Genomic DNA, 27,560 nt, shown 5'->3' on the forward strand with positions numbered 1-27,560 from the left:
TACATGTACTAGTACTAGAAAGTGCATCAAAGATGCAATTATCGATTCTCTCAAAAGGCCACAATTACCGCGAGCAACCATATTAATGACGAGGAACGCAAAACAAAGGGAGCACAAGTGTTAACTTTTTTTAATCCTTTTATCCTTTTTCTTTGGCCAATTTAACTTCTCTCTTTAAATCTAAATTGCACTACAACATGAATGTAACATGAAAAAGAGGGCAAAATGAGAAACTTAAAAATGAGAGAAAACCCATTTTTGATTTAAACATACAGATATATGGTATATATCCACCAACAAAAACCAGAACTACAAAATACAAAACTAAATCCAAGTTGAGTTGCATTTGCACCATCATATAATTGGCCACACTACCACCTCCTTCGATTTTCACTTGATATCCAATGTTTCTATAGTCAGTTGGAAACGCAAACAAACTCAAGTTGAAGAGATTTATCTAATCACAAAAATTGAACACAAGCATTCCATTTCATGATATTTAGTCATATATCCATGAAGCACCGCATCAACCGACAAGCGCTTCACCAAGGTACGCCGCAATGCACAACTTTCCGTAGTGCTACACCGCAACGCACGACTACTAAATCTACATCTACACTAATGTAACACCTAAAGAGCTATCTTTCCTCTGGTAAACCTACAGATACATGTGACAGGAATGTACAAACATCTGGAGTTCTTGGCTTCAGATGACCTTTTTCCTCTGGCAAAACATACGTGCAACACGAAATACATTTGACATACGTGAAGCAGATCGCATATTCTCCCTACATGACCTATTTAAAAATCTATGCGCTATAGGAATCCGAACTCTAATAGGACCTACAGAAGTTTCAGGGTTAAAAGAATTGACCCACCACTCTGAATCATCGTAGAGGAACAGATGTCATTATCAAAGCTTGACCTTCAGGATCTTTCCAGGATGGAATCGCAGGCCAAAACTTTGCTCTACTTCTTGGAATCTTTACCAAGCACCTGAAGACGAAGGATCATAATAAATATCCATCACATTGGATAAGTGAAAATCAGTGACCTGTCCTTAGGCTCCCGCTCTGAAAATTAAGTCTTGAGAATTGATTGCGCTAGACATGGAATATAAGCGCTACTCATCAAGACAAAGCTGAATTGATTGCGCTAGACATGGATTATAGCGCTACTCGTCAAGTCTAAGCTGAGCTCTAGATAAAATTGCCTATCAACACAACTACTATTAGGTTAGGAAAATTGCTGAATCTGGAGATTGGCATTACATATTTTTGGCCTCCAACTGGTGCAATAATTGACGATAATATGAAACTTAAGAGAAGAAAGCAGATGTAGTGACTGCCGGTACGTATTCAAGTTAACTTTCAGGATGGGAAGTGGCAAGTTAACTTTCAGGATGAGAAGTGGCAAACACGTAATCTCTCTCATGAAAGTTGAAGGGCAAAAAGTTAGGGCAGCACAGTCAGACAATGGCAGATCAGATAAGCAAGACCTGCCCATGGATGGAGAGACACATATGGACAGATAGACGGACGGATGGATGGACGGACACAAGGGAATTAAAGTTCCAGGGAATACTTATACATGAACGTGATTTCAAACTAAAGGCAAACCTCAGAGAATGAAAAGATCGCAAAATTAGAAGGCAATTTCCTAATTGAACTTTCAGGACAATTTTAATTAAAGGCACCTCAGGTCAACAAACCCAGAAAACAAAATACTGGTATTCTCACAGGGGCACATAAATGAAGTACTATGTTTCGCTCTCACATAGAAGTAATGTTTGACAAACCTGATACAGAGAAATTATGAGCTGCCATTCTGAATCTGAGATGGACATCTTTCATCAATGGAATTGGAGTTTGGGATCTTCTCAAGAGAACGGTATTGGAGGCGGACATTTTCTCCATTTTCAATAATCTTCAGCAAGTACCTACACCAAAGTTCTTACAATTTAGTAGAGAGAAAAAAGAATCCCACTAACCCTTTATCAGTACTAGACATCCCCCAATTGTTTTCTTCTGTCACAAAGATTAGGTTTCTTCCCATTGAGAAGTACAGTCATACATTACCTACAACAATCAGACTAAGGGTCACTCGCATATGAGCAAAATTCCATGAAGGAAATCACATAACCCACTGCCCCCAGGGCATAGGCCAGCCAATTCACTTGCCTTAGAAGACGAGACCTACCACAAAAATTCATTGAGCTAGGCCACAATAATCTGCGGCCACAATATTATTCTGAACCTTTTAGAACTTACTACACCAAGGATAAGAAAGCGGCTGCTTCTCTATACTATTTGCTGCCGATTGGAGTTGCTATTTCATCGTTTCAGACAACCGTCAAACTGGGGTCTTTAACTGGTGGTATTAGAGAATTGACCAGAAAAGCTGGCCTATTAGAGACTGAAAGCTTCTTGCTCATGTCTTTAACACAATATTGAGATATAGCAAGCATTTCCCTGAAGATCTGATATAATCCTAGTTCAGGATTAAAAAACTAGAAAAAGAACTGAGCATTACCCGTTCCTTTTCTTACCAAAAAAAAAAAACTAGAAAAAGAACTGAGCAGTGCTCATCAAAGCACCTCCGACATTACTAGCTTGAAGGCACACTAATCTACACAGAATAACAATCAGTTTTAATAAATACTGACCACACTAGAGAGAGTCAAAGTGAAAATCAAATTCACGAGCATCTAGCACTTACCAGCCATTAAGGCATTGGGATGTGATGATTGCTTCCTTACCAACAAATTTTTCCGGTGTCCTCTTATTCCCCTGCACAATTTGGAGTGCCACCTCAGCGTCTCCTTGTCAATTAATGCATCTAATGTTCGTCCTATTACGCAGTGAACATCCATTTGTGCCTCACAGGTGGGAGTAACTAACCTTTATCAAAACTTTCTCGTTTACAGTAAATGGATATTGGACCCCTTTATGCAGCCCATTATCAGCACCACTCTCCCCATTTTCCTGGTGTCCACATTAGCAGTCATCATCAATGTCATAAGGAGAATATATTCAGTTGAGTGAAGGGGAAAGGAAAACCTGACTCCAAGCAAGAAGAGAGAGAGGAGAAGAGAGAAAGGGAAAAAAGAACTAGCGAAGGTTGCTCTACGAATCCATACAATCCACTAAGATTAACAATGAAGGGGGAACAGTCTAAGTACTGCTATTAGTAACCATGTTACTAATTTATCATGGAAATGGACATTTCGCATTTGTTATGTCAGAAAATAAATCAAAGCGTATAATCATCTATCTTATAAAAGAAACATAAGTCTTTATTTTCTCAAACTCCCCTAATTTTTAGGAATCAAATCCCTTCTTGAAAACAATGAATCCCTGCGAATCTATTGTCTACTTCTAGCATCACGGTAACGGTCATACAATTGACGAGGAAAAAAAATCATTATGGAGATGCACCTTAATAATTGAATCTGTAACATTAACAAACGAAAAATGACGCCAAAACAAATTTTTAATTTCTTCCGCTATTTCTGCTGATGATACAATTTGTTGGGCATAAACAAACTGAATCACTATGACAAGGGCTCATTCGGAAAGTACCCTGTGAGATCTTCTTGTAGGATCAGCTTGATCACCCATCTCTTTTCTTCTCTTGCGGAGATGTGCATTATGAAAGAGTCTTCTATCATCCTCAACCTTTACAGCTGCAGCTGCAGCTCTAAGAGCTGCTTAACAAAAAGAGTTCACAACTTTTTAAAAAAATTCATTTTTAATGGGCCAGACAATTAAGTCCGATGAATCGAGCTCGTTGCAAAAAAACAACAGAATAAGCTTCTATGCAAGATTCCGACTCAAAAAAAAAAAAAAACTTATATGCAAGACATTGTGCCGACTCAAGGGGCACGAGTGTTAGATGGAAGATGAAGAAATTCCAGAGGACAATATGACAAACTTAAATGAAAGAATGAACTTGAAAGTACCATGATTCGGAATCAAAGAATTCCCCTTAATTTCTGCACTGCAGAGTGTACATCTTGACTGCCAAAAGGAATACAACTGCAGTTAGTATTCTTCTGCATTCCATTAAAAAGAAGCAATTCCATCCAACATAGTGGTGAAGAGGACATTTCAGATAAAAATTTGACACCACAAGGGATGATATACCCAGGAAACCAAACTTCTGAAGCTTTTCTTACATATAACAAGAAAAAAAAGCTCACGATTGTAGTTGGCACCCCCCACGGTGCCTTTTCAATGAATTTCACTTTACCGAGGGGGAGAAATCGAGAAAAATCGACTGATGTCCATCTAATATAGCTATAAAAACTAGTTATCTACTTCAAATTCCATTGAGATGTTCTCAACAAGTTTTAAAAATAATTCATTTTAATGAGAGCAAACAATATTCCCTAGCGACATGGGGATGTAGCTCAGATGGTAGAGCGCTCGCTTAGCATGCGAGAGGTACGGGGATCGATACCCCGCATCTCCATTTCCATTTTCCCTTAATCTCTCCTCCTTATTCTTACTTTCACCAAAAAAAACAATATTCCCTAGCTTCAATGACAGAATGCTCTTTTTGGGAAATATATACCCCGTTCAAGAACTCTCATATCCTCAAGTTAATAGTGTTCCCGCAGGCTATCATCATTACATACAATGATTAGGTCAAATGACGTAAAGCAGCATCTGTTGATTTCTGAACCAAGTTTATTTTCTGAGAAAATATTTCAAAAGCACCAATAGAGAAAACACATCATCACAATTTTGGAAACCAATGTTCATACAATAATTTGCTTAGGAAGATTTACAGCATTAAATTTACAGTACACATTGGAATTCCTCACCGTCTCAATTACTCTTTTCAGCATGAAACCACCAAATGAATGGCCGCATGAGACAACCACAGCATCTTCAAGGAATGCACCACTACGATTTTGATAGATCAACATGAGAAAAAACAGAAAGGAAATAAAAAATGAGCAATCAACTGTTAACTTTCATCCAGAATAAACCAGGAATCAATAAGTGAAACTACAAGCAGCCAGCTGTAGAACCAATAAAAGAACTTGATCAAGTAGAACAAGCAATTTGAGACGTACAAAAGCAAATAAAATAAAAGATGAACACGAACTTAACAGAGTAATCATCAATGAATCTTAATGAGTTTTATGAACCAGGAACAAGACTTTCACGAGCACCAAGAGTGCCACAGAGAAGGAAAAAAAATCAGTCCGGAAAAGAAACTAAGTTCACAGGCAGACAGAGTAATGCCGCAATTAACTAAACTAATAAAAGAAAAATAACCAAGATAGAGCAATAACTCACGATAAAGGATCAGAGAGGACACTTCTTAATGTTGGTTCCTTATTTGAATTATTTCCAAGTACCTGTGAATTTACACATCCGGCTAAGAACGCATCCATTTCAACAAAACTCCAATTAAAGGGAATATCATCATGTACAAATAAGCAGAAAGAACAGTTTTTGAGTTTAATTTACCGAAGAACCACAAGGTGAATCAATACAAATTTTGAAAAAAGTCCTCAGTCAAGCAAACTGTTGTTCCTACTTATTAGAATATTTACAAAACCTTAAAACTACTATAGGAAGCAATTTATCTGGCTTCAGTAAAGCCAGCTATGACATCTCAGGCAATAGATGAAGCAAGTTACCGTTTCTTCTTCAACAAAACTCTTCTCTTGACCATCAATGAGAGGGGTATCTAGTTTTTTATTCCCATCGGGGCTAATGTTGCTTATATTCTATGTTAAGTAGCCTGTGTGTGAGGAAGGAACCTCTCTAGTCTTTAAACAACACAAGTGGAATGGATGGCCAGTTTATGAAATCCCATGAACAGGAACGACGAGCTTGAATCCAAAACGTCTAGGCAAAAGTTTTAGATCCTCTGATCTTCTTCAACAAAAGTAATGCTACCTTAATCTTGAGCAGATGATCAAAGGGCCATTTACTAACAAGTGCAGGCCATGACAATTGAAAAGCACCTCCGTAAGTTTACTAGGTTGCATCCTTTGTTTTTGCTCCTCTTTTCTCGCTATAAACCTGGTTAATGGTTACCTTCTTATAAGCATGCAAAGGCTCAATAAATAAATGCATTTATCCATCATTACATAGGATAGTCTCTTGACTCTCATCAAGAAAACCATTTATCTAACATGGCTCTTCCACATTTCTTTTATCTCAAAGTATGAACTCTATTTCAATTTAGACCTATTTTCGGTTCTAGGAATCCCAATGCCACAGGACAATCACAACTTCAAAGAGGAAAATTCCCCTCAAATGGAGCCCGCCATGTTGATCTTAGTTTCGCATTGTGCTCAACCAAATGCCAACCATGTATGCAAGATGCATACATTCAAGGTCTTTCTTTGAGAGAATAAGCCCAACGCCAACTCTAACAGCATTTCAAGCTCGTCATTCTACATTCAAGCACTTATACAAAATGTTTTGATGCTATCATCAATCAAGAGAACACCAACTTCTCAGATGTACTTTCTAGTTTCTTCTTTTTCCAGTAACCATACATTCCTCAAAGCATCAGCATGACTGTACTCAATGTTCAAGCAAGGTGATATTTAACTGTGTCGAGTTCCATCATCACTGGCCTTTACAGGATGCTTTGAGGAAAAAAAAAGAGGGAAAGTGAAGGAACGAACTTTAACAAAAAGACATTGAGGGAAAGGAAGAAAAAAAGTGAACCAGAAATTGATATGAGAAGCATTACTTTAAAAATCCAATCCTCAAACCATTCTAGCATCACATCGAGCACATATGTGTAATTTGAAGAATACTTCACATTCTTCGCTTATCTGACAGAATGACATTAAATCCATATCATGGAACTTTGCCTCCAGTTTTTATTCTTTCTGTTTACTCTCTCTTCCAAATCACGGAGAACTACAATGACATCTCGTGTTTTCTTCCCTATTCTCCCTCTCTTTTTTTCATCCATATTTCCATCTGCCGAACCACAAAATTTCCATTTTGCTTGAATCTATTATAGTCACACCAGACTCAAAAAGGTACTTGTGCCACAAAGTACTTGCTCTACAAAGTACTTGCTTTTTTGTATGTCTTTCCCAATGTCATGAATAACTCACTCACTCCTTTGAATTGCTAAATCAGCATTCCAGGCACTCATACCTACTCAACTAAGATGCTTATACCGTACAGTGTCAACACTAAGAGCTTTGCAAGCAATTTCTCTTTATCCAAGACTCCATCATCAACCAAAATGCACTCATCAAGGGATAATATAAAATAGTTACTGCTAATAGTTGGAAAAACAAGATCTCTGGGCTGAGTACTCAATTAAGCTCATAGCTACATCAGTTTCCACTTATCCATCTCAACCAAGGTAACTGGAATTGGTCATTGTACTGATAAAATAGTTCAAAAGCAAATGTTCAGACAATTTCAGTCTCTTGAGGACATTGCCTTTGGGGAAAACAACCAAAAAACAACAGCCTTCAGTAGAGAAATCTTACACAAACATTCTCAGGGTTGGGGCACAATGCATCCTCCTCAGCAGAAAGGTCATCCATAAACTGGCTGACTGATACCGGTACATAGCTCTGAGGAATGACATGACCTGCGGCTGCTATGGGAGAACAATCTAATACAGCATTGCTCTGAGGCATGAGCCTAAAAGCCAATGATGTCCTGCAAAACATGAGACATCACTGATAATCAAGGACAATTGTATCAAAAAGACTGACTTTAGCATCACAAAGCCATGAAAAATTGGGCAAAACATATTCATACCTCCCACCACCAGTAGAGCCAGCAAAGTAATCTGGTGCAGCCCTATGCAATGCCATGGGACGAAGGCCAGCAGTAACATGACTAAGTGCCTTCCCTGTCACCAGTAACAGATCTCCAAAAGACGCCCCACCATCTGCCAGGTACCAACGGCCATTGGGGTCAAAAACCTAACAGGTGAAGAGGGATAAAACCCAATGAGCACCACATAGAGATATCTATTTACATACCCCGGAAGTATGATAAGCAGCAGACATATGAAAAGGAAACAGGGAAAAACACATGGATGTTATAGAGAAGTATTGTCTCCCAAGACCAAGGCAAAGCTAGAGATCCGATGTGCTAAATTTTTCCACAATAGAATGAAGTTACCTGTACACCAGGACTATCAGAGGAAATCAATGTCAGAAGTCCCTTCTCAACCTCCGCATTGACACTCAGCTTCCCTCCGCCAATGGTGACTTTCCCATTTTGCAATGTGTTGGGTGAGTATGATGCAACAAGCACTGATGAAGACACCTCATTAGCAGGCAATGGGATATCATCCAGTAAATGAGTAAATACGCTGCACAATATTTGTTCAGTAATTACACACCATTAAAAAGAACCTGAGTGCAATGAGAAAAGGAAATTAATAAAGCCATGTACAAGCAAACTATCCCTTCAATCCCCTTCTTACTCGCTTCGCAACCGGAGATGTCTAGCTATCGCACAAAGGGCAGCCCGAGCAACTTTTCCCATGCACTTAAAAATTTCACCCATGCAAGGGGGAGATGAATCCCAATCCTCTAAAGGCCTGCAAGTAAGTAATTCAGTCAGGGGGCTACATTAAAAGCCAAACAGACTAAGGATAGCAATCTCCATCCACCATTGCAGCAGGAAGAAAAGTTTCAGAAGAACTAGCCACAATCATTCAAGAAGTTATTTTATATAGACGGCCCAATAAAGCACACATGCACTGCAGCTATATGCAAAACAACTGTTGACAGGGGTCTGAAAAACTTCAGTCTATTTTGAAAACTGGAAGTTTACCTAAGAATGTAATAGTAGTTAATCATCAAGAGACATCTGAGAAAACAACCAACGTGTGGACATCCATGTGTCCCTCAAAATTTTGAACACTGAAGACCAAACCAGAATAGGGAGTCACTCAAAGGTTTTATATAAATTACCAGTCGACCAAATTTATATCTACACCATCCTGCTAAAAAAACGTGTCTGGGAACTGGTATGGGAACCAAAGATGGCACTTTGCACAATGACAAGAAACAGGAAGAACTACAAAGTGGAACCATCGATACATATGGATAATTTGGTCCAGAGAAATTCCGTTTGCGTCATTTAGTGTCCTTAAAATACTGGTATGCGAACCAAAGATGGCCTTTTCTACAATGACGAGAAACAGGAGGAACTACAAAGTGAGAAACCATCAATATATATGGATAACTTGGTCCAGATAAATTTCATTTGCGGCATTTATTGTCCTTAAAAACAATGTCAAAAACATGCCAAAGGAACCATAGATTAATGCAAGTCCATAAGAAACAAATAGACCACAAAATGCCTTAAAGGCTCGAACTTGATTAAAAAAGCTTGATCACAGTGCCTATTCAGAACCAGCATCTCGTTCCTTCAAAGTCTATGCATGACCAATCAGGATCACACATATCCCATTTTCTGCCCCTTCCTAACAACTAGAACTTCAAGTATCTGTAAAAACAAATTGGAGAACCGTCCTTCAACCTTCTATAAGCACGAAGCCTCCACTTCAATTTCACCCGACCTGCCACCTCGTATGTAATTCTAATAAAAGCAGAACACGCAACAATCACAAACTCCAAACTTTCAGAAACCAAGTAAATAAAAGTCGCACCCACCTCCCAGCTCTGTACAAGTAAACCCCGCGAGGACTCCCTTTACCTGCCGCCGGAGCCTGGGACCTCGTCCTCAAGTACAACTTCGCGGCCTCCAAGCCGCAACGCATCAGCGCAGCATCCTCGGGTCCCAGCTCGATCACTGCTGCGTTGTGACGCGTGAGCGACCCGGACAGCTGCTCCACTGCCCTGAGGTAGGGGCCCACCGGGGCCCCATCATAGGGCGCGATGTCGGAGAGCCGTACCCTCGCCATGGCAGAGCTCAGAGCGGCCTCGGCCCCGGGGGGAGGAGGGTGCGCTGCCGCAAGCGGCGGCAGAGGTCCAACGGCATCGCGGCGGTGCACAGCGGAGGACAGAGGGGCCAGAGACGGCGGCGTGGTGGCCGGGGATCGCTTGAGGGACGAGGTGGACGAAGGAGGAGGAAGAGGAGGAGGATTGCTAGGATGCGAGGTGGGTGCAGAGGAAGCCTGCTGCTGCATCGCCGTCAGGACCGTTGATCATTCTGAAAGTAAAAAATTTGAGATTTTTGTTGTGGGTTCCCTCGTTTGGTTTTTCAAGATTCCGCCATAAAGACAAAGCGATCGAGCTGAGATTGCTATCTCGGTTTCTAGTTCATGCGCATCACCACTTTTGCGAAGTGGGTTTCGGGTTTCATCATCAAACTTACACTTCCTTATGCAGAAAATTTTCAAATTTATGGCAAGAAAGGAGGAGACAGAGACAGAGACAGAGACAGAGGTTTGGATACAGAATAGGGTTTTAGCAGTAGAGAAGGTAGAACAAGAGCGGAAGGGAGAGGAGTAGCCTGCGTCTTCCTCTTTAACTTCTTCTCTTTCACCCTTCTTTCGGCGAAGCTATGATTGAAAATTCCTACCCGGAGATTTTTCCTTCTCCTTTTTTTTCCAACTTCTCCTCTCGTAACTTTGAAGGTGAAAATTTTTCTTTACATGTTGAAGGATGAAAATGATTCCTAACAAATCAAAAACAGGATAAAAAATGGAGGACCAGCGTCGATTAAGAATGGATATAGGCGCGCATGACGACACTTATAAGGTAGGATTCCTACTGCATAAATGTTTTAAAATAAAAATTCGTTTGTTACGTAACTTCATTTTTTTCATTTGTCACGTGCGACCGTAATATCCAATCTTGAACAAGATAAATTCTCCTCGCAAAAAATGAGAATAGAACAGAAGATAGAGTTACGGGGTGAGATTATCGTAGAGTCTGTTTTAATAGAGGTGAGAAATATATAATATATTTAAAATTTGCAATGTGCGAATTATTTACATTTTCGATATAGTTTATTACATTTATTTATTTGGATTGAGAGAAGAAAATTTATTTTTTAAAAGTTGGGCTGTAGCTTATAATTTTCATTCTTCGCTCAAACAATGTAGGACATCGTTTTTGAGATATTCTTATCTACAACTCTTACTTTTGTATGTGATACAAGGTTGGAAAGCTCCTTGGGGTAAACAATGTGAGACAATAATTTTTTTTTTTTTTTTAGGGTCATGTCGGCTTCACTTTGTGCCCGAACTGACTAGTTTGAGAAGGTGAAGCGTGTTGAGCCAACCCTTCTTGAATTCTCCGAAGAGTCTTCTGTGTCTGGCACGGTATTCGGCAAGGCACCGTTATTTCATAGTTACTATTCATAATTAACTGAGCTCGAGATAAGAAGTTGATCTCGATGGGCGAAAGTGTCCAAAAAGTCTTAAATATTTTTGTGTTGATGTTAATTTAGTCATAAATCTTCTAATTATATTGATTTATTCCTAAATTTTTTACATTTATGTCAATTGAGTCAATCCAATCAATTTCGACTAGAAATCGTTGGAATGGACGTCGGTCATTCTGCGTGTCATGGTCGGTGCTAAAGTGGATAATTTTTACATATTTTTTTGTTATTTCTTTTTTTCTTTACTTTTCTTTTTGCTGTTTTTGGGTGAGGGCACCTAGGCAAGGGCTATGGCTCTGGGCAAGGGCCGTCGTGCTCTCTCTCGGCTAAAAATCACTCACGTTGGCCAGCCAGGGCATCGCGGCCCTCTGTCCAAAAAAAAGAAAACAAAGTAAAAATAAAAAAGAAAAGGATTACTAAAAAAATAATATTTGAAAATATCCATATCGGCGTCGGCCGTGCCACATAGAACAACCGGCATTTACGTCAGCAATTTCCAGTAAAAAATTGACTTAATGGACTCAATTGGCATAAACATAAAAGAGTTATGACTAAATTGACATAATTGGTGTCGACGCAAAAGGTTTATGCCTTTTTGGACACTTTTTCCGATCCCGATGCGCCAGTATTTTTTATTCAAGAATACAACAAGCCCCCTCTAATGAGGAATTAGTTGAAAATGCCTCATTAAAGATGTTTGTTGTGTCAGTGATCCATCAATCTTAGGTCTTCGTTAATCAATAATCGGTCATTAAATGATCAATCCCGAGATTCGTCAATCACTCTAAATCACTTTCCAATTCAAATGGCTCGCGGGAAAAAAAATATGACGTGGATATGAATACGAGGCTTATCTCAGATGAAAGCTAAACAAAGATTTAATGATCTCAAGGGGGAAAAGCATAAAGGAGCTATATGCTAAGGATATGAAGCTCGTAATTTAACTGAAAAATGCGGTGAAACTTTAGTGACTTGATTTGTAATTTCACAAACATGATGACCATTATAAGAAAGTACAAGTCTTGCATAGGTGAGAGCATGATTCTAGGGTTTGCAAGGTTGGTTCAAGGTTCTAAAAATTGAAGAACATGTTCCAATGGGTAGTTAGGTTCCGGGTTCTAGGCATATGGAACCTAGAACCTAAAACAAGTTTTTGTGTTGTTTTTTTTTTTGTATATGTCTTTATGCGATCCTGCGGTATTCCATGACGTCTAATTATTAGTGTGTAATCTAAAACCACTAATTTGAATTTTCATTTCCGACAATATTTATGATTGAAATTTTTAATTTGTTAATGTTTCATACGTATTCGTGTGTCTAAATATGAGCTGTGGTTTAGTTGATTGTCGCAACAAGTACTAGTCATTAAATGTAATAATTCACTGTAGTTGTTCAATTAAGAATATAGAAGGAACCTGTATAAACCTTGGAACCAACTCATCAACTTGTGAACTCATGAACCTGTGACAAGGTAGATTACGGGTTCCAGGGTATACAAGGTAGGTTTCAAATTCAAAAAATTGAGGAGCTTATTACGGATAGGTTTCGGGTTCAAAAAATTAAGGGACCGGTTCCAACAAGTAGGTTTCAGATTTTAGGTTGAACATGTATGGAATCCGAAACTGCTCATCCTTAGTGATTCTTGCAGTCTTTCTCTTCTTCCTCTTCATTATCTAACCTTCCTCAGCCGTTCTTCCACTTGAGTGGAAAGATATCCCAAATGCCTCACCTTCTCCTCCTCCTCCGCCGCGGTTGCAGGCCCGAGAAGATAAAACCCTAAGCGGCCTTCCCCTAGTTTGAGCTTCACTGAATCTCGAACAAAATGTTGTGGTTCGTGATCGACTCCATCTTCTTCATCACGATCATGGTCGTTGTGGTCAACTTCTCTCCCTTACAAACATCACAAAATTGATTGAAATGACTAAATTAACAAATTGTTAAAAAGTTTATGACTAAATTTTCAAATTTTCAAAAGATTTAGGACTAAATTACATAATTGAAAAGTTTAAGACCGAATTGATCGACATACAATAAGTTTAGGTCTTTACGGACATTTTTCTCAACTAGTAATAATTTTCCTTAGCCTGGCCCTACATATTTATCTTTCATTTTTCTACGGCAATTAAGTGTAAAAGAGAGATTTCCTCAAAAAAGAAAAGAAAAAGATAAACATTGCTTTTCCGCCTCATGTGTATCGCCATTGAAGGTCTAATGGTTATAAAAAAGTAAAAGTCGAGATATTGTGTAATGGTGGAGAGTTTGGGGGGGAAAATGTGTACTTTCCCCAAAGTTGAGGGGGTTTGATGTAATTTTCCTTAAAATTACATCCAAAAATGAAAAAAAATTAATTAATTTTTTTCCACTCAAAATGCCTTGTCAGCGAGATCAAATCAACAGATTTTTGCAGTCGAATTACTCTTCCTTCAGTTCTGCATCGTCGTCATCATCTTCTTCTTCTTCTTCTTGTTTCAGTTCAGTTGAAAGATGTTGGCATCATTCGCTCCTCACCCCAAATGCCTCGCCTCCTCCTCGATTGTCGGTCCAGACGCGAGAAGACGAGTCCCAAGCACTCGAGCTTCGCTGAATCGCGAACGAGACGCTTCTAAACATCGGTCGCAATCGGCTTCACCTTCCTCGTTGTCATCGTCCTCGTCCTCGTCTCCTCCCTCTTCCGGACAGCGCAGGCGGAGGCGGCCTCAGAACGTGGACGGCGATTTCTTCGTAGGTAGCATCATCCGACTCTGTGATTACATGGTCCGGATGATATGCACAGGACAATCTGTTGTTCGTTGCCCTTGATCTACATTCGTGTAGTGACGACGAATGCTACCGGCTTGCAGATGGTTCGTGCATAGATTGCGATACTTGCTGTTGGATGGCTCCGGTAATCAGTTCCACTCATTATCTGATGCTGTGCGCTTGCTCCTGCTTAGAGCACTAGAAATACATGGTCTGCTTTAGTGGGTGGCCCTGCTGCGGAAAGACTTCGGGGCTTGCCCAATTGGCGCATTCAATCGAACTTCGAGTCGTCTCCAACTACGGGTGTTTGGCCAGTGAATTTTCAGAATTTGCCCTCCTGTTTCCATGTGATGATATGATGAACCAGAATTATACACATATTTCCATACTCGCTTCTTAGTTTTAGGGACTGTGGAAGATTCCCATTATCTTGTACAAAGTACGTTTACTGCACATAGGAAAATGGGACTGAAGATAGTTTTCGTTAAGCTTGTAATGATCATCCCAATCATGTGTCCTCTGTTGTATGATTAATATCCTATATTCATCCATGCACGGAAATATGTCCCTCTAGTCTACTATGGTACTTTATGAGTTCTATATGTACTGTTCCACTTAGAAATTTGTCTTCATGTATACTTCCAGCAAATTTTTACAAGGGTTGATGAGATGTCTGCAGTTTTCAAACAGCCGGCCAACAAGGAGGAACGGCTAAAGGCTCTACAGGTGCATCGCCGCATTTCCTTATCCATTTTTTTTTTTTAAGTTTCATATTATCAAATCTCTGTTCCTGTTTTAGACCAGAAAAAAAAAATTATGTTCCTGTGTATAACCTGCATAATGGAGGTTGAGTATTATGAACAGCATGAGCATGCACTCCACGTGCATCAGCGCATTATTGCTAGTTCGAAGGGGTTGTTTCTGAATATCAGTGGACTACATAGTTGATGCAAGGAGAAGTCCGTGACTTGAGATATAGGAGACTTGAGCATGGACACATCTCTGAAAATGTCACTACATTCAGGACTGTGAGAAAATAAGTTAAGCTTTCCAACCGAGAAATGAAATATCAATCTGCATTGGCAAAAATGAGTTAGTGGACTCGGCAAATGTGTCAAAGCCATTCTTTTTCCCTTGTGAAGGATGGGTTTCATTTCATGGGCGTCAGCCATTTTCTTTTGTAGCATGCTCTGGACTTGTTTCAGGCATTGAAACTATTCTGTGTGTTCTGAGACAATTTTCCTTTCTAATAGATGGTTAAGTCCCTTTTCTTGAGTAAATCACAAACCACACATGATTTTGCCCATGCTGAATGCTTCTCATTTTAGACTATTCTTGATATTTGGTTTGTCTCATCCATGTAGGCCTTGATTTCATGTCCAACAAGTTCAATTCACACAGACAAGCCAGCTCCTGATGTTTTAATGGCCCATGATACTTTTCCAATCCCTATTGATGAGCAAAAACTGCTGGTATGCTTATCTAAATAATCTTGACGATAGGGGTCACGTGCCCACTAAATTTTATAATTGATTGATAGTTCTGTCCTCGTGGTCATGATTCTTCTTGTCGAAGGATAAGGAAACACAGAAAAAGAGACTCATATTTAGTATTCCTGGTTGAAACAAGCCTAGTAACTGATATACGTTTGTAAAAATTGCAAAATGCTCTAAAAACTTAACCTGATGGATGGAGGTGTGGTTTACACTAATACTCACCCTCACACAAGGCTGACCTTTGGCCTAAGATTGAAGGGTAGAAGTCGATAGGGGATGTCAATAGGGGCTTGGATAGATTTGAATTCAAGAGCTCATCTTGTGATACCATAGAAATTTTTTTTTTTTGGATTATTTCCAATTGCTCTAAAAGCTTAAACAGATAGAAGAAGGCATGACTTAATATTTAAGTATCTAACAAAATTGATAGTATCTTATGTGAAATGCTATTTGTGTCCTATTAATGGTGAAAGATACACTGAACTTCATCTACTGCTGAGCTCATGTTCGTGTGGACCTCAACTCCCTTTATCTGCTTCTGGGTGCAAGGACAATGCCCATTTCGCATAATCATTACTGTATTTATGTTCCTCCTAGTTGCTTCTTTGCAGCTCCTGCAATTTCTAGGTGAAGCATGAATTGGGGTTTTTTTGAAAGTTACTAGTTACAAAGGTCGTGACCAACCTTAATTAAAAAAGTAATGAAAAAGATGCATTTCGACCTAAGGATACATATGTGCATGAGCGTGTGGCCTCTAATTTCTGCTCTATATTTGAGTACTTCTAGTCTACACAACCAGAGAATAATATGCACTGCTTTGAAGAACTTTTTGGTGTTATGAGCAGTTGTTCTCTGGGGATATGACATGGTCTTACCTGCAACCTTCATCCAATGTTTGCTAATGTGTCATTGATCGAAATGCTTTCAGGGAGTGTATCACTGCGGGTATCATTCAGAGAAATCTTATGGAGCTTCTTCATACTTGATTCTCCGTGCTGAAGGAAACATTCTTATAGATAGGTATCGTATGCTTGAGATGGATCTGTGAACTGGTAATTTTGGTCATACTACTTTAGAAGAGTTTAATGAGAAGATATTGGTCGAGCTATCAATGCACTATGTAGCCTCTCTCTTTTCACTTCATTCCGGCTGTTAGCGAACTTCCATTACTCTTTTGTCCTTCACTGTAGTCCCAGGTATACCGGGAGACTTGCACGTAAGATTGAGATGCTTGGTGGCGTGCACACAATGTTTCTAACCCACAAGTAAGATGACTTCTCCTGAAAATATACATGACGTCATCTGAAACTTTTCAGGACCCAAACCTGAGTTTATTCCGGTTTTGTTGACTAGGGATGACATCGCAGATCACAAAAAGTGGAGGGAGCGGTTAGGTTGTTACAGGATTTTGCACTCTGATGATGTAATCTCACTTTTCTTCTGCCTAATTCCCCTTTACTATGTAAACATGTTCTTGGTCTCTTGGTCCCCATAGTTTGTTTCTTAATATCAATGTGTATGAAATGTTAAGCTTCAATTGTTAATTAGTTGAGAAAATAAGCATGCTCTGTTGATGAACAATAAGACAACATATGGAATTTACCTTGGCAGGATGTATGGAAGAGTTGAACAAATATTTTTCTAATCAGTCATTAACATTAGTATACTCCTCATAAAAACGCCAAACGATGGTTGTAGTAAAACCTACTTGCTGGATCGAGAGTTCTGATCCAGAATTGGACTTCAGGTAACGTCTTCAAGGCGATAGGATGCTTGGGTGAATGTCATCGCATCATGTTATTCTGATGTTAATGATAACTAAGCACCTTAGCTGGAGCATGCGGAATGGTGAGATTAAAAGCGAGTCTGCTTATATAGATGTAACGATCTTGTTTATTTAAGATTGGCGACAAAGTTTGATTGTCCTGATCTTAACAGCTTGAAGTTTCAACTGCTGAGGTAGAGATAAAATTGGAAGGAAGGGGGCCTTGGAATCTCGGCCGGGACATAGAGCTTATTCACACTCCAGGACACACGGAAGTGAGTTGCTTGATCTGATGCTCATTTTCTTCGTTTGAATGTATATGTACGTTCTATGTTATGGAACTTTGCACATTTTTATTTTATCAAGAACTTTTAGGACCAAAAGTTTATGAAAGCTACCTTACCAAAAAAAAAAAAAAAAAAAAAAAGTTTATGAAAGCTTGATCCCCATTGAATTTCTTAGATTTATGATGAAGGGTCAACATTTTATACAGGGATCAGTTTGCTTGCTGTACAAACCGCTGGAAGTAATATTCACGGGAGATCATTTAATAATGACACCAACGGGATTAAGCATAATTGAACAGTACAACAGATGTTCAGATAACCATTGGTTGGAGTGTGGTCCATGTCCAGGCCTGCAGTATTAATTGCCCTTTTTGGTACTTCTAGTTCTTGGTGGCTCTCTTGCTCATTTACTATTGGTACCAATATGTTTTACTCAAATGAATGTCGGTATGCATGTATTGCTAAGATGGGGGGGATTCTATTACAATGTATCTTGCTGTTTCACATGAGAATTTAGAAGTTCCTTGCAATCCACTTAAAGTCGTTGCCTTCTGTGTTATAATGTGACCACATCATACCATTTCTAGTAGGGACTTGGTCCAATAACTGTGTTTGTACATCATAGGGGAATAGAATTTGCACCTTAATCTCTGATTATGTCTATCTACAATTACTTCATTTCCTCTTCATATCTGTGAGAGATGAGGAGGTTATATAGAAAGGGAGAGATTCCCGAATCCGGGAGACTCTTGGAGAGACGTTTTGGGGGGTGCTAGTTCGTTGCCTGAAGTACCAGTCACTTCCCCACCAACCAAGAGAAACGGCAGCTACACGAGTGGCGACATTCTATGGCAATTTTGTAACAAATGTTTTTCTCTAATTGCCAGAATACTGATGCTTAACTCAACAGATGGCTTTGTAGAAAGAGAGGCAACTCATTATCAAATTTCTCTTTGTGTCTATAAGTGTTTCCGGTGCATGTTTTCTTGCTAATTTCACCAAGTTACTTTTGCAGTTGCTGCACAATTAAATAGCGTCAAGAAGTTAGTTGACTTGGACTTCAGGTGGATAGTACCAGGTTGGTACATTTTCTCACTATTCCCCTTATGATGTTAGAAATTGCTATACTCAAGCTATGTTAGTGTTGATTCCTACTGGCAGCTAAATGATTGGTTCAGAACCCTTATGCTTAGGCAAAGAGAAGAGAAAGAATATGTATCAACCCAACCAAACACCGCTCGCTTCTGCCACTTTAAAGTACAAGGACCAAAATGAAAACTAGCCTAAAGTACAGGATCGATAGTTTTCCTTTTCTAAACACTAGGAAAGAAACCACGTTGACCAGCTACGCGAGTGAGTTTAAAAGTAACTGGTAACAATGACAGGTGATTAGAAATTTAGAAGTCTCTGTTCCACTTTGATTTTCAGTTTGACTTCAACTTGCAGGTCATGGTAGGAGGATTGAATTCAAAAGCTCACTTGAGAAAGATCTGGTTCTGAAAGAATTTGTGCAGCAAAAGTCGAGTCAGTTTGCTTATATCTAAGCAAGGATTTCAAGACAGTGGATGCACATGGGGATTTTCAACTTGTGAAGGGATGACACCATCGGCAAATGTGTTGACATACTTTGTGACTAGGAGATTTATTCATCTGTGCATATTGGAGGCGAATGCAGAACTCAGAATTTTGGCTCGCTTGCATGTATTCCAAATAACGACGTTGAACCCACAGACTGTTGTCCAATTGCTCAGGAATTTTTCTGTACCATCTGATAACTGTTTTGGCCCCATTAACATTCCTCTTGCTATTGAGAGTGTGCATCCAAAGTTTGTTTAGATGGCAGTAGCGTGACAATGAGCCTGAAAAGCTGTGTAAAAACGTCGTCACCATTTCCGATGACACTCAGTAATCAGAAAATAGAAGTTAGAGAGAACAGTGCCACTCCTGACAGCTTAACTCGTGTTATCACCGGTTGATTCTACAAATGAACAATAACCTGCACAGATTTGAGATGTCCAACTTGGCAACTGATTCCATAAACGAAACATACCTGGTCCTGCCATGTTCTATTACCATTCCTGAATCTAGTCATCTCAGCCTCTGAAATGTTCTGCGATTACCCTGTATGATATCCCCTTACCTTCGGTGTGGCTGTAATGTACTCTGTTTTCATGCACTGCGAAATTGTCATGCAGCTAACTTCTACATTGGGCATAAACATGGCTTCTCGAGTTTCTGTTTATCGACAAACTTTGTAGAAGAAACCTTAAAAAACACGAGACAGGCGTCCCATGGCAAGTCTCTTAATTTAGGCCTTCAATTTTCACATGATGTTGAACACCAGCTAAATGAGCTGTTCTGGCAGTTCTAATAGACTCGTCCCTTCCCAGGCTTTCTAGTTCCTACATACATACAAATGATCCCAGAATATAAATTAATTACGAGGGCAGGCCAGCGGCTCTGTGTCAATAAAGTGCCCATCTCCATATAGCATGTGAAGCTAACACCAGAAAATAACAATCACCCACAAAAAAGGACATCATTCCAAGCCCATCTCCTTTTCGCAATGCCAATCTATGGGACCAGCGGCTGTGTCAGTAAGTGCCCATCTCCATATGGCCTGTGAAGCTAACACCGGAAAAATAAATCACCCGCAAAAAAGGACATCATTCCAAGCCCATCCCCCTTTCATAATTGCCAATCTATGGGATCAAGTCCCATCTTCTCCAAAATCTGGTTAGTGCGAGAAAAATGCCTGTTTGATTTGTAAGATCTGGTTATTATTTCAAGTAACATTGGACTGCTTGAAAATTGTATCTAAAGGAAGAAAAGGTCATGAAGAAATGCTGCATCTGAAGCGACTACAACAGCTTTCAAGTTATTCAAAAGAGATTGCACGGTCTGGTCTTCATATGCACACAGGCAGACATCCTTTAACTCAGTGCTAAACCCAGTCTAATTACATGAAGATTGATGATATTTGCACAAATCCATGCCATCTACATGCATGAAATCAGCCCCAGCAAGCTTTACTCATAATATGCACGGTTCCCTTGACATTTAGCGGCACAAACTTGGTTCTAGTAAGTGACCAACTCTTCAGTTAAAGTCACTGGATGTCAAACCTGACTAGAAGTGAGATGGTTTTTTATTACCCTATAAAGCCATCTGGCACACACAACAGATTGCGAAATGCATGTGAACATTAGTTGTTTCCTAACAAGGTTCGATATGGAAACGTGCGATCTCCTTTTCAAATTTTAATAGCATATCATCTCAGGGTACTTAAGCATTTAGCAAGGTGTTTAATTTGAAGTGTTTGGAGCAATAACTAATAATTATACACAGCCCACCATGTCCCATGAAATGTTTCTAGATAAACCTTAAGATCTAATAACTCCATGGAAAAGAAAAAGTTACCTGCAACCAAAAAAGCCCCTGTTTGCAGACAAACCAGAAGGATGTGCTGCTTTCAGTATGTGATGCTTTGTCTCATCAATCAACCTGTGTTGCAACTGTCATAAGCAAAAAGAGAAGAAAACGAGGTCTTCCTATACTCGATATTTCAACTACATTCTTATGGAAAATTCACTTTACCATAATGCTGATGCCTATACTATGGTCATTGTAACGTTTAATACAGCATTAGTTCGGATTATCTATCTACTACGTGAAGAAGAGGGGTGAAGCTCATGATTGTGTGTTGGATCTCATGAGAAGCCTCTCCAAATACAACGAAATTGAGATGAACTTTTCTAAGCGCAAACACAACATGCTATGACCAATTTGGTAACCCTGACGCATAGGAGCCACATTAGAGCTATGTTGGACATAACTAATAAAGATTTAATTTTGTTGCTCCGAATAAAGCTATTAGGCATTTCCACTCTTCAGCACACCTCATGACATATCAAGGTTGGTTTTCTTCGAAATGTTTAATTTTGTTGGCCTTCAAACTGTGATTTTTTGTCCAAAAAAACAGACCATCATTAGACTTGGGATAATAGATTGGACTTACATATTACAATTGGTTAATCTTGAAGCTCAAAATGAAGCTATCAGGTAATGCCTCTCTTCATGATAACTCGTCACATGTTGAGGTTGGTCCTTGTAGAAATAGAACATTTCTTTGACCTAGGAAATGTCAATGTTTTGAAGAAACCATTTTTGAGACCTAGGAACACTGCATTCATATGATAAAGATTTGCCTGCCGTCAAACCTTTCGAATAACAAGTTTGCTTTCTGCCCATATGTGAGATTTCATTGACTTACAATGTATTAAGTAATCCAAGAACAATGAAGAAACTTTTATTGTTCTCATGTCAGAAAATTCAGACTGAAGGTCTTTTCTCTTAGGAGTATTGAAAATATCAGTCAATACTCAAATATATGAGCCTATGCAGTCAGCATTTTTCCCATCAATATGCTTAAGCATGTGTACACATGATCCTAGAAAGAGAAAGCAGCGTTATTTTCTTGGGCAAGCCTTTTATAATAACAGAGCTATCAAGACAAAAATTGCAAAAGCACCTTCTTTTCTCTTGAGCAGAATTTCCCCAGAGCAGAAAAACTACTCCTTTCTTCTCATGAGAAATTGTTTTAATAACAGCATCGGTAAATTGCTCCCATCCTTTCTTGGCATGCGAGTTGGCTTGATGACTTCTGACTGCAAGAAAGCATGCGGGTCATGTGACTCAGATAATAAATATGCAGCTTAGATTTTCTTGCGTGTGAAATCCATTCCATGTGCTTCTTTACGTGTTGACAGCTATCACAACCATCAGTAAAAACTTCTCAAAGTCATCAAAATAAAGTATTTCCCAACCTTAAAATGTTAACCAAAAGAAAAGAAATTTTCTTAGTTAGCTTAGCTTGACAATCCTATTTGGATTGGTTATTAGAAGGTTTATATGCATTCTCAGAGCACAACTCGTCACATTACTTACTTGACATACTCGTGCCGGTCAAAAAACTATTACTTTTCTATAGATATGGGCAACCCCTCTTTGGAGAGAACTGACGGTAGGAAGAATATCTGATTTTTGTCTTTCAGGATAGCACGGTTATATGGAAAGTAAGCATCATAATAAAGCATGATATCCGTCAGAATTGATCTTGTTGCAAAATTTCCAACACACAATAAATCGTCCTTAATATTTAAATCTAAACTCATTTTGGTGTTAGACATAATAATTTTGGTTTGTGTACACAAAAAGAATAGATATGCATGGTTTTATTGAAAAGTATGAATCATTTTGCCAAGAGCAACACGTGATCCTACTACCTCAATAATCATCCCTACTGTTCAAATCCCTGTTTCTTAATATCAATAATTCGAATATAACATTTAGGAGAGGTAAAACATAGATATGACCAATGTAAAATGCATGCCTACAGAAAGAGACTGCACAACTTCATCAATATTAAAAAAAAAAAAAAGCTTTATCAATATTTAAAACTAGTGCCTTTTATTACGTATGTATATTCATATTGTCAGTGAAAATTAAGATTGTACATAGTTAAAGGGTAAGATTAGGGAAAAAATCAAAACCAATAAAGAATCCTCAAAAGCCTCACCGCCTCTTCACTACACTTTACTCGATATACTATATTTCGCTAGATGTCAAATATTTTTTGGAAGACAACAGTAATGTTGGTTAGGTGAAAAGTAGTAGAGTGCAAAGAAATCAAGATTCATTAAAAGTTCCTCTAGCAGGCACGTCACCCCATTACTATTGCCCACCCAATATTTTACAAAGAATATGCATTCATAATAGGGTGCCAACCCTGGCTGTTCTGATATTTAAACAAACTTCATTACTCATATCTACAATGATCAAGTTGATGTCTCTAAGGGTCTTCAACCTTATCAAGTTTTCATCTCCATAGCAAAGGAACTTGAAAGCCAAGGTCAAATTAGAAAAGATTGAGCTCTATAAAGTTTCTGAGCATGTGCTCTTATGTGTTTACTATGAAGGGAGTACGCTGGATTGCGTCAAGCATCGTGTGACAGGAATGATAGGCTTGGCATGGCATAAACAGCTATACAAATACATATACTATTACCTAGTGCTATGAAAATATTATGCCTTCTCTAGTCATTTTACCTTCTTGGAACATTTTCTCTCTAGAATAGTTAAATTCATAGAATTTCAAGCTGAAATAGCCATATTGAGTCGTAGAAACAGTTGCACCCAAGATAGATAGAAATATCCAGATCTAAATAGCAACTCTATGGACTTTTCTCTTTTCTAATGAATAACTTCATGGGCAAGTTTTCTATTTGACTGATAATGCAATTATCCTCATGACAAGCAAATTCATTGGATGTTCAGCTTGCATGATAAACTTACCAGTGAGAACAGCATTGAGCAATAAAACACCCTACAAAAAACATAAGAATCACAGTTAGGCGAATATATTCAGAAGATACATGACAGAGCAAGTGCCTTTGAATTCACTCCATTAAGGGGAATCATTGGATGCAATTGGCTTTTCCATCCACCTTACGCCCACTTCATCCAATTAATTGTTTATGAACAATTTTTTTATGAGCCAAATATACTTTTATTAAAAGACACGTCATTCCAGTACATCAGCAATAACAAGAACGGAATACAAGAAACAGAAAACTCAAAGCAAAGCTATAGCTTAGAAATGTTAGAGCAAGAAGCCCAAAGATGATCACAAGTGAAGCCAATTATTTCTTTAAGAACTAGTGATTCGCGGTCATAACAACAAAATCTAGAAGATATCTTCACTGCAGAAAGAACCACTCGGATACATATTTAATCTGAGCCCAAACTTAAAAAGATACAAAGCTATAAAACTGTTCATCTCCCAAAGAGACAAGCTAGTCACCTCATTGAATCCCATCATAAGCTAGTCCACGCAAGTGATTTAAGATTTAGTCTTTGAAGAAGGGACTAGGAAAGTTGCAACATTGATTGAACAGGATATGTTTTATAGGCTCATAAGTTTGACTTCTTGAGACACTAAGAAGTCAGGACTAGGAGGACAAAGATGAGCACCATGAAAATTGGACTTGACAAAATTATGGCAGAAAGTGGAGACAACAACTATATAAAACTGGAAATGTAATCCAGCCTCATTTGTACATAAATACAAAACAAAAGGTGAGGAATTAGATATATGTTGATAGTTGTTTGATCAGAAACTATTCATATTTGAGATGCTTATTTTAAAACCAGAAGAGGCATACATCCCAAATCATATTGTTTACATTAGTATCAGTACCTGAGCAGACCATCTCTCGAGATTCCCATGAGAAGGAATCGAGCAGCCAAGATCTTGTTTTAGCTCCTTAAAAATGTTGGCAAGACTCGAGGGAAGCTTAATGCCCTCAGGGACAGAGAAGGCGAGTCCCATGGCTTGACCAGGTCCATGGTAAGGGTCCTGCCCAAGAATCACGGCCTTCACTCTATCGAATGGGGTCGAGTTCAGTGCATTAAAGATCAAATGCTGAGGCGGATATATAACAGGTCCCTTAACATTGCCAGCAGCGCAAGACGTCTCAACTTGGAGAAACTTGCACAGATTCTTCGCATACGGCTTCTGAAGCTCGCCCGGAAGCGCCTCCAGCCACGTCTCCTCCACCAACAGCTCCTCCAGGTTCACATAACCCTCACCTTCAGCTGCAAATTTTTTCACCACATTTTCAAAATATCAAACCTAAAAAGAGAGGACATCTACTCAAAAACCAACAGCTTTGTCCTCTGAAAAAATCCAACTTAACGTTACACTCGCATGTTTAAGCATCAAATGTGATGTGACCATCACGCGGACTAAACAGGTACTTCCAAACAAAGAGAAGAGTAGGTCAAGTTGAACATTTTCAAGCACGTTCCCTGAAAACTGACTACTTTTTTTTCCGACAGCAAATAACAAAATCGCCTTAAAAACAAAACCTCCGAAACAGGGCTAGATACAGTCCAATCGATGCAATGCGAGACAAGCCTAAACCAAAAAACAACCCGCCGAAATTAATCGTTTATTAAAATAAAATAAAATAAAAACATTAAACTCCGGAGAGAGTTTCACACCTTTGGAGCGGGAGATTTTATCGGAGCAGATTTTGAGGTTACGGCGAGACTTGGCGAGGAGCTTGTTGAGTTCGATGCGGGATTTCTGAGCAGGCGTGAGATCGGAGGAGGAGGTTCCGTCGCCGTCGGGGACGGTGGAGAGGGACTTGGCGACGATTTGGGCAGGGGAAGAGGAGGAGGGAGAGACTCTGAGACGCTTCAACGGCGGCCCCTGGAAGAAATCGATCAGGGTCTTCGACGGCGCCATTTCCATTCGGCCCCGTTTTCCCGGCAAAATCACTTGTGGAGGATCGGGGAGCGAGTGTCGACTTCTGAGTCCGCGCGCGCGGAGGACGAAGAAGCCCGCGCTTTTTGCTATATATATATATATATAATATGGAAGGATTTCGGCAATATTTATGGAAAAAATTTAAAATAAATTTTTTCAAATAAAAATTTGAAGTGTCTTATTTATTTCAAAAAAAAAAAAAAGGACATGATATGAAGGCATTTTCGTCTTTTTTTTTTCGAGTTTTTTTTCTATTCTTTTTGCTTTTTCATTTTTCCCACTTTCTTCTCTCACCGTCGCCGGACTTAGGCTGGGGCCGCACTTGCCGAAGTTGGGTGAGGATCGCCCTAGTCAATGTCGAGCGAGGGTTGGGCGGGCAAGGGTAGCCCTTGCCAGGCCAAGGCTTTCCTTGCTCGACGTCGGCCAGGCAAGGGTGAGGGCGATCGGAAAATGAATTTTGTCATTAACCATTACATGAAGTAGATTGATGCGTGCATCGCGGATACAACCTCCTCGATGGAAGTGGTGACGAGGGTGCTGATCCCGTCGCCAGGGATGAGGGTGACGCCATGCGGCGCCGCATCGCCTGGTCGGGGCATGTAGGTGACGGATCAGGAGGAGACGCCGTGGGGGAACGAGCTGGATCTAGAGAGGAGGCGCCTAAGGGATGACGCCATCGATGAGCCATCGTTCCGAAGTAGACAAAGAGTGCTTTCTTTTTTGGAGGATTGAGCTGCGCAGGTCGACTTCAGTGGTGGATCGTGGCTGGGGAGGGGAGGGGAAAAAGAAAAGAAAAAAAAAAGGAAAAAAAGGAAAAAATGAAAAAAAGAGTAAAGAATAAAAATGCCGTTCAACCAGGGCCTTCTTTGAAACAAAGAGGACATTCGAGCATTTATTTAAAACAATGTCTACGTTGAACCCTTATACCAACGTAATTGATATAAGGTTCCATTTACTACTCAACAAATAAATAATTTAGAAAAATATCTTTTTAAAGATTGATCATTTATTATTCTTAGATGTTTACCAAATTGAATGAAGGAAAATCGTTCTTATCGTTCTTAAAAATATTTAAACACAAATTGCTATCGATAGCGAAAATGTTTTTCATCAACTGATTATTTCAATTGATCAGTTTTAAGTAAATATTTTTTTTAACCATTCATTTTTCGTGAAACAAACGAAACCTACGTATAAAAAGAAGATAAAGAAGATGGCATGGTACGATGCGTGGTGTCCCGATGGGATCCGTCACGTCATGGCATTACAACGGCGTTTGGGATTTTTGTGCTAGTGAGAAGCAAGAATGTTAGGGATACTACGATTATTATCATCTTTGAGGATCAGGTAAGGTGATGTTTAGCCTTCTCTTCTCTCCTGACGACGGCAACGAATCAGCTAAGGTATGTTTTCATTCGAGGCACTGGACATCTTCGAACGACCAAATCGGGCGTGGTACGATCGGTTGTGATCTATTCACGAAAGGCCGGCTTTGGTGTTCATCCTCATCAGGCACCACCGCATGAGCTTAATCCTTAGCCCGCGACCCTTGGCGTGACCTCAAATTGACAAGTCCCGCCGTGCGTTAATCATTCTGGTATTTTGATGTTCATGGTGATGATA

At 39.3% G+C, this 27,560-nt stretch overlaps 3 protein-coding genes and 1 non-coding gene across 7 annotated transcripts; 2 read left to right on the top strand and 2 right to left on the bottom strand.

The window, feature by feature from the left end:
• Positions 1–452: 452 nt before the first annotated feature.
• On the bottom strand, positions 453–10,432 carry LOC115738258. Of its 3 annotated transcripts, XM_048283951.1 has the most exons (14): positions 9,641–10,432; positions 8,443–8,565; positions 8,136–8,328; positions 7,767–7,933; positions 7,490–7,664; positions 5,310–5,371; positions 4,829–4,910; positions 3,962–4,019; positions 3,582–3,706; positions 2,901–2,984; positions 2,719–2,789; positions 1,799–1,939; positions 1,183–1,213; positions 1,007–1,133 (listed from the first exon to the last, which is right to left on the bottom strand). In XM_048283951.1, exons 1-12 carry the CDS (start codon positions 10,114–10,116, stop codon positions 1,813–1,815), a joined length of 1,743 nt encoding a protein of 580 aa, XP_048139908.1. In that variant the 5' UTR covers positions 10,117–10,432; the 3' UTR covers positions 1,007–1,133; positions 1,183–1,213; positions 1,799–1,812. The 3 variants fall into 3 exon arrangements, with proteins under 3 accessions (XP_030526699.2, XP_030526700.2, XP_048139908.1); XM_030670839.2 differs by lacking the exons at positions 1,007–1,133; positions 1,183–1,213 and adding an exon at positions 453–996; XM_030670840.2 differs by lacking the exons at positions 1,007–1,133; positions 1,183–1,213 and adding an exon at positions 453–996 and having other exon boundaries at positions 8,443–8,559; positions 9,641–10,431.
• On the top strand, positions 4,401–4,473 carry TRNAA-AGC. The gene has a single exon. It is a non-coding gene; the product is annotated as a tRNA-Ala (tRNA).
• Positions 10,433–13,735: 3,303 nt separating the features above from the next.
• On the top strand, positions 13,736–19,561 carry LOC115738250. The gene is made up of 12 exons (XM_030670828.2): positions 13,736–14,043; positions 14,159–14,202; positions 14,703–14,783; positions 15,422–15,529; positions 16,482–16,573; positions 16,744–16,818; positions 16,907–16,976; positions 17,492–17,593; positions 17,812–17,920; positions 18,621–18,683; positions 19,052–19,179; positions 19,243–19,561. The coding sequence occupies exons 1-11, from the start codon at positions 13,803–13,805 to the stop codon at positions 19,147–19,149; spliced, it is 1,083 nt and encodes a 360-aa protein (XP_030526688.1). The 5' UTR covers positions 13,736–13,802; the 3' UTR covers positions 19,150–19,179; positions 19,243–19,561.
• A 251-nt stretch (positions 19,562–19,812) lies between these two features.
• Positions 19,813–26,017, bottom strand: LOC115738251 (uracil-DNA glycosylase, mitochondrial). Of its 2 annotated transcripts, XM_048283732.1 has the most exons (7): positions 25,670–26,017; positions 24,864–25,261; positions 23,960–23,990; positions 22,137–22,272; positions 21,026–21,109; positions 20,257–20,360; positions 19,813–20,130 (listed from the first exon to the last, which is right to left on the bottom strand). In XM_048283732.1, the coding sequence occupies exons 1-6, from the start codon at positions 25,920–25,922 to the stop codon at positions 20,294–20,296; spliced, it is 969 nt and encodes a 322-aa protein (XP_048139689.1). In that variant the 5' UTR covers positions 25,923–26,017; the 3' UTR covers positions 19,813–20,130; positions 20,257–20,293. The 2 variants fall into 2 exon arrangements, with proteins under 2 accessions (XP_048139689.1, XP_030526689.1); XM_030670829.2 differs by having other exon boundaries at positions 19,813–20,360.
• Between the last annotated feature and the right edge of the window lie 1,543 nt (positions 26,018–27,560).

This window comes from Rhodamnia argentea, chromosome 8 (assembly GCF_020921035.1).
Source record: "Rhodamnia argentea isolate NSW1041297 chromosome 8, ASM2092103v1, whole genome shotgun sequence".
NCBI lineage: Eukaryota > Viridiplantae > Streptophyta > Magnoliopsida > Myrtales > Myrtaceae > Rhodamnia > Rhodamnia argentea.

Excerpts from the sequence above, each read along its gene's own strand:
- LOC115738250 (XM_030670828.2), top strand. The coding sequence starts at position 13,803 with ATGTTGGCATCATTCGCTCCTCACCCCAAATGCCTCGCCTCCTCCTCG. Across the intron at positions 14,784-15,421 it reads AACGGCTAAAGGCTCTACAG|GCCTTGATTTCATGTCCAAC; the intron begins GTGCATCGCCGC and ends TCATCCATGTAG. Across the intron at positions 15,530-16,481 it reads TTGATGAGCAAAAACTGCTG|GGAGTGTATCACTGCGGGTA; the intron begins GTATGCTTATCT and ends AAATGCTTTCAG.
- LOC115738251 (XM_048283732.1), bottom strand. The coding sequence starts at position 25,922 with ATGGAAATGGCGCCGTCGAAGACCCTGATCGATTTCTTCCAGGGGCCG. Across the intron at positions 25,262-25,669 it reads TAAAATCTCCCGCTCCAAAG|CTGAAGGTGAGGGTTATGTG; the intron begins GTGTGAAACTCT and ends AAAAATTTGCAG. Across the intron at positions 23,991-24,863 it reads TCGAGAGATGGTCTGCTCAG|GGTGTTTTATTGCTCAATGC; the intron begins GTACTGATACTA and ends TGTTTTTTGTAG.
- LOC115738258 (XM_030670839.2), bottom strand. The coding sequence starts at position 10,116 with ATGCAGCAGCAGGCTTCCTCTGCACCCACCTCGCATCCTAGCAATCCT. Across the intron at positions 3,707-3,961 it reads TTCTTTGATTCCGAATCATG|CTCTTAGAGCTGCAGCTGCA; the intron begins GTACTTTCAAGT and ends TTTGTTAAGCAG. Across the intron at positions 2,790-2,900 it reads ACGAGAAAGTTTTGATAAAG|GGGAATAAGAGGACACCGGA; the intron begins GTTAGTTACTCC and ends CAAATTGTGCAG.